At 33.5% G+C, this 13,414-nt stretch overlaps 1 protein-coding gene across 2 annotated transcripts in view; it reads right to left on the bottom strand.

Annotated features, from left to right (window-relative positions):
• Positions 1–5,923: 5,923 nt before the first annotated feature.
• LOC145239875 (zinc finger and BTB domain-containing protein 11-like) overlaps positions 5,924–13,414 on the bottom strand; it is a 179,696-nt gene continuing 172,205 nt past the window's right edge. For both annotated transcript variants that reach the window (XM_080103468.1, XM_080103470.1), the window contains exon 4: positions 5,924–6,163. In XM_080103468.1, the coding sequence (XP_079959594.1) occupies positions 6,059–6,163 (105 nt within the window). In that variant the 3' untranslated portion in view covers positions 5,924–6,058. The remainder of the gene's footprint in view (positions 6,164–13,414) is intronic.

Below are 13,414 nucleotides of genomic sequence, written 5' to 3' on the forward strand. Positions count from 1 at the left end.
ATTTCCTCTTGTATCAGAAAACACGCTATGTGATATACGTATATCTGTACGTGATGTTGCCAAACTAATCAAAAACCTTGATTCCAGTAAAGCAACTGGCCCTGATGGTATTCCAATCATAGTACTCAAAAAACTTCAACCTGAACTAGCGCCCATACTTACAAAACTGTTTAAACGTTGTCTTAAGGAGAATAGTTTCCCATCTCCCTGGAAAATCTCATCAGTATGCCCTGTATTTAAGAATTCAGGTGATCGCTCATCCCCCTCTCAGTACAGGCCAATAAGTCTCCTGTGCGTCATGAGTAAGTTGCTAGAATCTGTATTAAATACAGAAGTAATCAAACATCTCAACAAAAATAACCTTCTTAGTGACACTCAATATGGTTTCCGTTCTGCTAGATCTACAGCAGATGTCCTTACAGTTATATCGCATAGGATTAGCAAATCTCTCGACGGTGGCAATCTTTCTAGGGCAATTGCTCTTGACATATCTAAAGCCTTTGATAGGGTATGGCATAAAGGTTTACTTCATAAGATCGCTAGCTATGGTATAGCTGGAAAAGTCTTCTCAATTATTAAATCATTTCTTTCTGATAGATTCATAAGAGTAGTAGTTGAGGGGCAAAAATCAGAAGCTCACAATATTAATGCCGGTGTCCCTCAGGGATCCATCCTGGGCCCAACTCTTTTCCTGATCTACATTAATGATCTTCCAAATCATATCCTTACATCATTTGTAGACATTTATGCTGACGACACTACCATTTATGGTACCACATCTAAGACAGTAAACGAGCAAGTTCTCTCCAATTCTCTCTCCTCTGATCTTGAGCACATAGTACAATGGGGAAAGGAGTGGCTGGTTACTTTTAATGCATCTAAAACCAAGCTTCTCTCTTTACATCATCAACATTCTAATCCACATTTGTCATCAATTGAAATGAATGGCTCTCGTCTTCAGGAGGCCTCAAGTTTTGACAAGCTTCTGGGCTTGACCATTACTCCTGATCTGAAATGGAACACGTATATCAAATCTGTTGCCAAGGCCGCTGGAAAAATGGTGGGATCTTTCTATCGATCCAGTAGATATCTCACTGCTGATGCTATTCTCTATCTATATAAGAGCCAGGTACGTCCAAGGATGGAATACTGTTGCCACATCTGGGCAGGAGCTGCTAGAAAGAACTTGTCCTGCCTTGATAGAGTTCAAAATAGACTTCGTAGCCTCGTAGGAGATGTCCTTTTCTCCTCCTTGCAACCTCTATCTCACAGAATAGATGTTGCGAGTTTGTCTCTGATGTATCGTTATTTTCATGGAAAGTGTTCAACTGAGCTTCAATCTATGGTCCCCCCTCGCCAAACTTTCACAAGAAACACTCGTCTAGCTGTAAACACTATCAATAATTTCCCCCACTCTTTATCTGTGCCTAAACCTAAACGTAGATTCCATGAACAAAGCTTCTTTCTTAGAACTGCACGCCTGTGGAATTGTCTTCCGTTTTCCTGCTTTCCGGCTGACTACAATATGGTTTTGTTCAAGTCTAAAGTAAATAAGTTCTTGATGAGCCGTTCCATATAAGTTATTTAATTTACCAAATTTTCATTACTAATGATTACTATATTGACCAACTTCTACTGTACACTCTTTAACCCTTATCCTTGAGTGGCCTCTGGGCCTTCATAATGTGGTGATGCCTTTGTAAAAAAAAAAAAAAAAAAAAAAAAAAAAAAAGTATCATCAGAACTACACTTTGCAAAATTTATTTATATTTGAACAGTACAAAAATAAATTAGGTACTAGGCCATTCAAAAGTGTTGAGGAGTGTGGTCTTGATCATCCTTGTCACTGTACCTTACATATGTCTATCATTTTCCTAGCTAGAATCTTCAATAACCATAATAATAATACATTCACTCCAGGGTCCGTCCTACTTCAGATTCCGAAATCAATGTTTTTTTTTTCAATTAAATATGACTATAAATAAATAGATACTATACTTTGCTCCTAGCCAAAAGGCCAAGGATTGTATAGTACTTGTTCTGTTGTAATGATACCATTCTACTAGGCATTAACTCCTCCTTTCATGGGTAGTGTAGTATATGTTCCCTCATCATGATTATTATTCTCCTGGGCATTACCACAACTATTTTCAGGGAGTGTTGGGGGGGGGGGGGTAAGAATTCTCCAAAAATTGCTTCCTCCTTTGGAAGGTAGTGTAGTACATTTTCATTTGTCATGTTGTAATACAGAGTTTTTAGGCAAAAACGGTCCTCTCGTGACAATGACTGATTCTACGCATGCGTCAGATGATGCTGTGACCTGATTTGCTTTAAATAGTTGAAAAAAAACGAACAAATTTCATGTATGTCACGTTAGCTCAGTTGGTTAAGGCCTTGGCTCATTATCGAAACATTTTGGGTTCGAATCGTGGTGTGAGATTTTTTTTTTTTTTTTTGATTTTTTACATTTAAATATTGAACCAATGTTATTTAAGCCATTTTTCACGTAACATTCGTTTTTCTGTTTTTTTTTTTACTTCGCTTATTCTTAGCGACACCCAAAAACACCTGGGTACCCACCGATTTTTTTAATTTTAATATCGAAACAGGCTTATTTAAGCCATTTTTCACGTGTTCGTTTTTCTGTTTTCATCGTTCGTTTGCCTTACGTTAGTTTTTTTGTGTTTGTTTTTTTATTGTTTTATCGCCGCATCATGGGAAAACAGAAACTGGCTTCCGCAACTTGATGTTGTCGCACCTGCTAATTTCGGTTTATAAACGTCAACTTAACACACTTATCAATTCATCTGTTCCCATGGTCGAGATGGTTAGGTCCGAGGGTTTTTTTTTTCCATTTCCTTTCCACCGCCGCGTCAAACGTTCGGGGTTCCTTTTACACCTCCAAACAACCGGCCAATGTTTTTTTTTCTTAACAGGGTTGTTTTAATCTACCCCCCCCCCCACCAACACACACCTCCAAACACCCGGGCAACGCTGGATACCCCCGCTAGTTTTCTATAAATATAAAAGCGAAAATGTGTGTATGTATCTATGTATGTGTGTTTGTGTGTCCGCTAAAAACTTTCGACAGACACGACGAAAATTCACAAACTCGGTATCATATCGAAGCTTCATCCTTCGCTTGAAAAATATTGAAAAATTGGCCAAAAACGTTCATTTTTTCACCCCGAAATTGACAATTTTCGACGGGGGGGTTGGGGGGGGGGTCAACAAAAACGGTCCTCTTGTGACGACGACCAGTTCTACGCATGCGTCAGATGACGTCATGACCTGATTTACTTTAAATAGTTAAAAAACTGACTAAATTCCATGTACGTCGCGTTAGCTCAGTTGGTTAGCGCGTTAGTTCGTTATCGTGGTGTGAGATGTCTTTTTTTTTCGATTTTTTAAATTTAAATATTGAACCAGTGTTATTCAAGCCATTTTACACGTAACGTTCGTTTTTCTGTTCTGTTTTTTTTAGTTCGCTTGTCCACCCCCGACCATACACCCAAAAACACCCGGGTACCCACCGATTTTTTAAATTTTTAAAAAATTTTAATATCGAAACAGGCTTATTTAAGCCATTTCTTTTTTGTTTTTTTGATTTTTACATTTAACATTGTTCGTTTGCCTTACGTTAGTTTTTTTTTTATGTTTTGATTACCTCTCCCCGCTTAAGTTTTAACGCTGTTTTTTTTTTTTACTTCGCTTATAACAAACAAACCTGGTCATTGACCTCATTTGCTGAATAGCTATTGCTCGACGACTTCCGTGTGCGCACCTGTCAATTTGGTTCTTACTTAAATAAATTCAAACATCTTTCAGTAACTCATTCTGGCTGGCTGATTTTATTTCCGGTTCGATCCTACCAACTTAACCCCCCCCCCCCCGGGTTTCTTTTTTTATTTAACAGCACACACCTCCAAACACCCGGGCAACACCGGGTACTCCCGCTAGTCATTATATAAATGTCTAAAAATCTTAATCGTTTTCTCAAAAATATCAACTGATACCATGCTAAACAGGGCAGCTGGCCTGAGGATATAAAGGAATATTTTTTTTTCTTAGCATTCTAAACTAAAGACTATTCCAACTCATTCTCAGATTATATGAACAACATTAGTAAATTTTTCTCTACTTTAATAAAACAGTTAAGTAACTGTGTTTATCACCTCATTCCAGTTCACCAAGAATAATAGGGTACACTTGAGAAGGAGACAATAGTTATTCACAAGATACACAATGCACACTGGTACTATTGTCAAATGAGTACTGCTATCATCCTAACACTGGTGTACTTGGAAGCTATCCAGATCTATTTACTCTATGGATAGGTTGAATATGCACACACTCTGAGTGTGGGCATGATAAGAGTGGTTTTCAGTGTTTGAGAGATCAGTTAACCAATTGTATGGAAACTTTTGTTTAGCACCAGACACCATTAAAGAGAATTGATTTGTGGAAGGTGAAATGCTTAAGACAAAATTATTAGTTGTGCTCTTGTGGAAGCTGATAAAGATTGAAAAGCCAAAACAAATACCAAAAGCAGATTTGGGACAACATCAACTGCAATCTCTCTGATCTGCCAAATATTAGGAACAATAAAATTAAACTATGACACTAAGTCAACATCAGTACCGGGCACTTCTAAGCCACTATCAGGTTGCCCAATTACTGGGATCATGGAAAACACAGAATTAGATTATTTGAAGAAAACTTAATTTCTGCACACCCCCCACCCACTTTTTAAAATTATTACAAGGTAGTCACCACTTATCAAGACCCAGAGGCCATTTGAGAATAAGGGTTAATAAATGTAAGGTGGCAGTGTAGTAATAATTACTAATGTAAGTTAGGTAGAATTTAATTATTCAAGGGGACGGTTTAACAAGAACTTGTTTACATTGAACTTAAGGCTACAACATTGCAGTTGGCTGGGAGGCAAGCCAACAGAACAGTGTTTCACAGACAGGAACTTCTAGGAAAGAAGCTCTGTTCATGGAATCTGCGCTTAGATTTAGGCACAGATAGACAGTCGGGGAAATTGTTGATAGTGATAGTAGCTAGTCGAGTAGTTTCTTTTGCGAAAGTCCGGCAAGGAGGGAACCATAGACTGGAATTTGGATGAACACTTGCCATGAAAATAATGATAGAGCAGAGACAGGCTAGCAACGTCTCTTCTGTGGAAAAGAGGTTGCAGGGAAGGGAAAAGCAGGATAGGACGCACAGTGCAGCTCCTGCCCAGATGTGGCAATAGTACTCCATTTGAGGACGTACTTGGCTCTTATACAGATAGAGGATTGGATTCTTCAAACAAGTATTTCCATATTGCATATGGAAACTCGGCCACCAGTAAAAAGCCCAACTAATAAAGATCCTCCAATGAATAAAATGTTTTGCATCAAGGGACTTTTTCAGTTGTTTTATGTTTTACAGCATATCAATCCTTTTTAGATTAATATTGAAGCACCTGTATGTCATGCATCATTTACCCTGGTTAGGTTGAACCAGCTTTCTCCAAAGTAGGAAGTTTCTAGGGAATATTGATGACATTAGTTATTTGCAGAGTGGTGTCACCATTTTCTCACATACAGCCACATGTATTCTCAAATGGTCACGATCTGGTAATGACCAGGTCCAATGTCCTTAACTTTTGTGATTTAGCAAGAACTGACGTGTCAACATGAGCATAAGCACTGTAAATATACCAAAGATAAAAAAAATTGTACTTGATGCATCCTTGCTAAACATTCACTATTAAAAGGTGAGGATCCAGGGTAAGTAGAAAAATCTAGAGAAAGGACACCTTCTCTTATATAGTTGTGTGCAGTTAATAAAAAGAGAGCTTTGGAGTTGCTGTTAGCTATGGTTGATTCACTCATTTATTTTTATTAGTGTATAAATAATAATAGATCAGCAAGTATTTTTATTCCAAAGTCTGTGACATTATCCATAATGCTGGAGCTGTCCAACGATTTTTGTTCGGTCAGTGTTCTTCCTCTAGGATGCTGGCTTTTCTATTGACCATATGTCTAATGACCATATGACCATATGTCTAATCTTCCCGTTGTGGAATAAAATCCATCATGCTAATCATGTATGCAAAGAACTTTTTCATGTAAATATTACAACACCTCTCAAGCACAACTTCTTTCCATTCCTAAGGATGTAAAAGGTAAAGAATGCAAAAGGTAAAAAAAAAAAAATAAATAAATAAAATAAAAAAATACACAAGCAGGAATCAGTATCTTTTAATGGTGTCAATTCAAAAGTAGAGATAGTACAAAATGGGGGAAAATTTGGTCAATATTCTTATTAAAACAAAACAAAACAAAAAGTATATGACAATCAAAAACTAAAATGCTCAGAACAAAATTTACTTAAGTCACAAGGAATTCAAATTAGCAAAATTTTTCCTAAAACCGTTTTTCTTTCTTTTCACATTTTTTTTTTTTTTTATAATTCATTTTCTTTTCAAGTTGTAAATACAACTAAAATCTAAAATTTTATTTATAATCAAAACAAGAGAAACTGCCAAGTGAATGTACATTTGATTTCATATGCTTAATGGCTTATCAATACGCCCTTTTGGGTGATTTAACGCTCAAATTCAATAATTATTATTCTGATTTGTTTGTGGTAGAGTTATCAGTACCTACATTATTTATCTTTGGTCTATTGTTCTCACTGTTGCATTTATTTTTAGACTGTTTCAACAAATTTGCATCCTCATCTTCAAGTGTTTTGTTTACATTTAACTAAGGTAAAAATATTACTGTAAATAAGCAATGAATACGAAGAAACATGCCAGAAAATAGAATGAAGAGGACAATAGTGTGAAGAGAATCACACAAATCATTTTTACTCATAATGGGGAGAAAATATGCTTCTCAATGGTATTAATACACAACTGAACACAATCACTCTGAGGTTGGGTTTGAGCTCTGTACAGGCAGTTCTATTCTCTATAACAATATTAGACTAATTAAACACTTAAAATAAAATTGATCAAAATGTAACACTAAAGAGAGGCCACATCAGACCTGTAGGGTTGATGTGACGTTTCTTTTGGTTAAAAGTAATTTTTTGTTCCCGGACGATGATCGGGTTGAAGGAATAAAAATTATTATTAATTTTTTTTTGTGAATAAATTCTGAGCTAAGTCTGTTGTTGAGATGGCGGTGGCAAGAGTGCCTTTGTAGCGAGAGGTTAAATCACATTCTAGACTTCAAAAGTGAAAAAGAATGCATAAAATATTTTAGCCAAAATACACAGGCGTTTGATCTACAATGGCCGAAATCATAGTTATGCAGGAGCCAGAGGGTTGGGGATTTCACACCCGCAATTGGCAAAACTATGAGCCAAGTTGACCTGTGAATTTGACAAGTTGAAAAGTCGGGTTGTTTTTGATCTGAGAGAAACACACGCAGTGACTCGGCATTATGTTTTAGAACAAAGAATAGGAAAAAAATGAATTGTCCGAAATTTCAAAACAATAATATAACATATCGAGAATCAGGTCGAACGAAAATTGAAGTTATGAAATATTTTTGCTCGGATGGGAAACTGTGTTGTCCGATAAGTTCAAAGCGACAAATGCATTCTTGGTCTTTTGACGTAAACAAAATGTCTGATATAATAGAATGGCCGACAACCAGAACTTAATTCAAAGATAAACTAAAATTCCTTTGAATTATCAAAGCGAAAAATGAGATCAATAGATAATTTTAAAACAAATAAAATCGCGTGATTTACTGGGTATGGAAAAATTCCATTAGTAAGCCAGGGAGGAGTTAAATAATACAACGTGTAAGTTGGGCGTTAATTAAGGGAGGAGTCAATCCAATTTTGGAAATGGACCAATGAAAAAGGGCCCTGTCGAAGTATAATCAACCAATGAGAAAAGGCCCCGTCGAATTATAATCAAGCAATTTGATTGGTCGATGACGAACATGGGTGTCGTCATCATTCCATAATTGTATTATAAAAGAAATAAAAAATCAGAGAGTAAGTCAGTAAGAAGAAGAGAGAGTCCGGAATCAGAGTCAAAGAGGGCTAAGTCGAGTCACCTCTCCTCTCTCTCCCCCTCGCTTGTTGCCTGATAACTCAACGCTTATAACGTGTCGATCACTTAACGAGAATTACGCAAAGTCCGCGATACCGACCAGGTATTTCAACAACAGAAGCTCAGTTGTAGAACTAACTGCTTGCTTGAATTAATTGTCAACTATATGTATATGCTGTAAATACTTCTTTTATGAATTTCCGAAATATATATTATATTAACCAACCTCCGGAGTTTTGTTGCTGATGTGCATTGATCCCTATATGTGGATATTTCTTTATTTGCCATTTGTGACACCGTATCGTCAACGAACACCCAGAATAACTAGACGATCCACGGAGAACAGGCCTTGAGGACCGAGCATCCGAGAAGAATCCCCAACGCCTTAACGAAGAACTCACTGGGTGACGCGACGTACTAACGGTTGGCAGACCTGGTTGCCCAGTCGACATATCATAACTGTACCGACCAGGCTGCAGATCATAACTGGGCCGCGATCAGAGGTTCAAGGTCGTGTAAGACGCGTTTCAAGGTCACAAAAAGTAAAACATTCATTTCAGTAGAAATCATTATGTAGTCACTGGTTGATAGATTATTAAAGTCCAGCATGAGAAACTACTTTATGCATGTAAAGAACCAAGAATTTTAAATATGTCCAAGCAACTCCATTAGAGGCTCTGTCTGTAATATAATTGTAATACCTCTTTCGTCGCTCAACATTCAGATTGAATGGACGTAACTTAAGAATGGATCCATTTGTTTTATTTAGAAAACAATTTCAAAATATGTGAATGCAAATGGTATTTCTTTTGCCTCGAGTTTTCAATTTGTGTAATTGTAATGAAGGGTTCAATACAACGGATTATTAGAATTCAAAGGTATTTGTTTATTTTAAGGGGAAGATGCTTATAAAGAATAACAAAAATATCATTTAAAGTTTATTTTAAATTTCACTTGTAAATTATGTGACTTAAGAACTTTTGCACTGAGATCATCATCATCATATATATATATATATATATATACACACACACACACACACACACACACATATATACACACACACACACTTCATCAAGACATATTTTATTAAAAAAATATGATGGACAATTTTTATTTACATATTTTGGTAGATATCCATGCAAGTTCTTTGATAATAGTTTTTATTTCAAATGGGAACCATAGTTAAAATATCGAGGATGGTCTGTCATCAGGCTGAAAGTATTTTGAATTGTAATTATGAGAATTTATCAGCCAGTTCCAAACAAAAACTATAAAGAAACAGATATATTCCAAAATATGCTGACAAAAATAACTCATTATTTAATATATATCACATAAAAAGTAAACAAGCAAGAATATCGAAAATCTCATCTTTACATTAAAAATCATATACAAAAAGTTTAAAAATTGTATAAAGAAATTCTTTCTTTAAAAGAAATAAAATCAGTATTGTAAAAAACATCAACATTGCATTGTTATTGTAAAGATAATAAAATAAATCAAACTTGAAACCTGTTTCAAATTGGCATCATTGTTAAACTCTTTGGCATCATTCATTTGCTGAATTGTTCGATGTTCTGGCATTCTTTTATCTAAATTAATAATTAAGCCACCCCCTCTATTAGGCTTAAGAAAAAAAAATCCTAAAATCCTTTTTATAATTTATTGTTTCTGATTGATAAAATTTCCACACTTATCAATGGAGCATAGCTCTTTTCCCCGGCAAAAAAAAAAAAAAAAAAAAAAAAAAAAAAAAAAAATTTTTTATATATATATATATATATATATATATATATATATGAAGCCAAAAAGTTTAACAATAAAATATCACATTGTTATTTTTGCTTATTCTTTGACCAAATCTTGTGCTATATTTTTTATTCTAAATGATACATTTATTAAATGTATAATGTGGAAGTAACCATAAATATCAATTATAAAGATAAATTACTAGAAAATGAATGTAAAAAAGACACATGCACACAAAAAGTCTTTCAATACAAAAAAGACTGCTGTTTTGTTTTAACATGTTTACAGTAATAAAAACAGAAAATAAAAGTTAACATTTTTTAAATCAGTTTTGTCTTGTAAAAAATGAATGACTCAATAATTAAAAACAATCCAAGCAAATTTATCTTACAGTAATTTTTACACAATTCATTTGCCATAGACATTATGACATGCAGCAAGAGTTAGCGATATTTGAACTTTGACATTGAAAATCTAAAAACTTTAATTTGGATAATTAGACAACTTTCAATTTAGAAAAGTAAATTGCAAATCCAAAAGAATTTTCTGGAAATTCTTTATTTCCCAAAGACACTATTGAAAAATTCCATTATACTGTATACAATTCATTAAGGGTTGCATTCAAAACTTAAAATATTTTTAAACATCACTTCCCATGCAGTGAAGAATATAAATAAAAATAGACAAATGATTTTATTTTATGCTTCCTAAAATTGTAAATATTCTCAAATTGGTAGATGGGAGGGAAAAGGATAATTTTCACATCTACCATTTTGATACACAACCAGGTTTTTGTAAAATGTAAACTTTTATTTCTAAGACACTTGTTTTCTCCAAATGCCTTAACTTTATATATATTAAATAATAAATATGGTGTATCTTAACACTTTACTGCAGTTTCACAAATTATTCGATTGTCAAAAGTGTATAAATAATATCCTTAAAGTTTCTGTACATCTGGAAACAAATTTAAACTAAGATTATCAGTACTGGCAGCATTGTAAACATATATGTAAACAAAGGAAATACATATATATATATAGTGCTATAATTTCTTGCACTTAGTAGCAGGTTTGTTAGCACAACAGATACAGTGCTTGACTGCTTGGGTTTGAATCAGTGTAGATATACTTGCTGTTTAGCGATACTGATGAGTTATAGATGACAAAACAGCAGCCTGTGGATGACAAATACACACACACACATGTATTACTAATAATGTTTTAGAAGTCATTGAAGACAAATATGAAAAACAATAAAAATGACTTAAAAATACTCATATGAATGAAGGATATGTAATGATCTTGTAGCAAAAGAAGTTTGAACATTTATAAGTAATATGAAGTTCTCTCAGACCTTCAATAGTTTTACATTTGCTACAATAGTTTCAACTCATTAAATTGAAAACCTTTTTGTATAAAAATTATTTTTTATGTATCTGCATATTTCTAAAAGAAAACTGTCAGTTAGTCTGCTATGCTTAAATTTGAAATTGTATTTTAATTGTTGCTAAATGTGTTGATTGAATGGATCCATTCTTGTTCATACAAGTAGGAGGTGGGGGACAAAGAAATCAACGAATTTGTGACGAAAAAACTTCCTTTGTAAATGACAAAATGTAAACATCTTCAAATAGAATAGATAATAGAAGATAAGCAATTCATGGGATTTATATGCTAGAAAATAAAATATATAGGCGAGTTAAGCAAAACTATTTGAATTTTTATGCAATAGGAGTCTGAATAAAAATGAGTAAATAGAAACCTACTTTAACATTTGTACATGTTTTTGCACAGAATAGAAATTAGCATCTTCATGCAAACTTAGAATTGCTACAAAATTAGCTCAGTTATATCACCAACTTTTGAAGAGTAACATACATCATGATAACAAAAGAATTTTTCTCAGAAAAAAACAAGTTGTTTGAAAATTCTTTTTGTCAAATAATATGATAGCTAGAATAGATAAAAAAAAAGAGAAATAGTTATGTTCAAGTAGTAAGATGATTTTTATCACTGAAATACATTTTGTCATTGAATTGCTTAAAACAGAGACAATCAGACAGTAACTGGATGCAACAATGATAAAATGGTGGTGCCACTGATAAGAGGAGTCCAGTTGTTTAAATTTAGCAAAAGATGGAGAGAAAAAAATAAATGAAGTATTTGCTAAATGAATCTGTCTTTATCTTTTTTACACTGCAAAATTAACAGCAAGCTTGTTATTGGTTGAATGAAAAAGTATTGAATAGGAAAACAGAAATAATAGGATTTGGTATAGGTCTCATGAAAAATGACTTCCAAAAATTCTAGAAGTTAAAAAGGTAATAAATGCTAATTATTAAATTTTTTTTTTTTTTTTTTACATGGGGGGTCACCACTTATCAAGGCCCGAAGGCCACTCAGGGATAAGGGTTATTGCGTGTACAGTAATCAATGAGATAGTATTGTAGTAATCATTAGTATTGGGGGTTTTGATAGAGTGTCTTACTTAAGGGAGCGGTTTGTCAGGAGTTTGTTTATGTTGGACTTGAAGACGTCCAAGTTGTAGTCAGGTAGGAAACAGGCAAACGGCAGAGAGTTCCACTGGCGTGCAGTTCTAAGAAAGAAGCTTTGCTCATGGAATCTACGTTTGGATTTAAATAAAAAATAAAAGGAGAAAACGTTAATATATTAATTCAAAATTTGACTTGGATTGTTTTGTAATGATAATGATATTTAACTCTAATTAACAATGTATTTTTATATGTATAAAAAAAATGTTCAAAATTGTTTTTAATCTTCAAGCTAAAACTTGCAAAACAAAAATTGTTCCATCATTTGATGGCAGAAACAAAACAATTGGTGCAAATTTGTTAACAGTTTTTATTAAAAAAAAAAAAAAAAAAAAAATAGAGAGAGGACAATAAATGGAATCAATTATTTAAATATTTCCTGGGGAAGGGGGAAGACTAAGAAAATAAAAACCACCATTTTGTCCATCATTACAACTTTTTGACAAATACAAAAATTGTCACTTCTAAAATATGACCATGTGAAATTAAATATTAGATGTAAAGATTTCCTCTAATTATTTTCACACAAATTCTTGGGGAATTTTGGCAATGGTTGTCTTAAACAGAATTAGATGAGGACAAAATGTAACAAAAACAACAAAGAAAAGTGGTTTCTGCTGAATAAATATTTTGAAGAAAGTTGATTGTCACAAAAAAAAGGTATTTAGACCATCAACGATTATATAACAAAACAAAAATGCATGTTAAAAGACATACAGACGTTTTTTAACAAAGACTCCTGCCCCCATCCCATAATCTATCAGATTGGTTTTATTTGAAGTATTATTATCATTGATAGCCAATTATGGAATCAGAGAACAAATGAATGAAAGAACCAGAAAGCAAATCGATATAAATTGTCCTCTTTATAGATGCATAAAAATGAAATACTTTTCTGAAATGTTACCCTCATAAAAAAAAATCTCATTGATTTCAACAGAGCTATCAGTCATAAATTTCAAATAATGTAAATTCATGGTAAAAAAAAATTATAGTTAAAATAAAAAAAAGAAACCTGCTTTGTAATGCAAAGGAAAGAG

The sequence above is a fragment of the Euprymna scolopes genome, chromosome 19 (genome assembly GCF_053919585.1).
Source record: "Euprymna scolopes isolate OS-2025 chromosome 19, ASM5391958v1, whole genome shotgun sequence".
NCBI lineage: Eukaryota > Metazoa > Mollusca > Cephalopoda > Sepiida > Sepiolidae > Euprymna > Euprymna scolopes.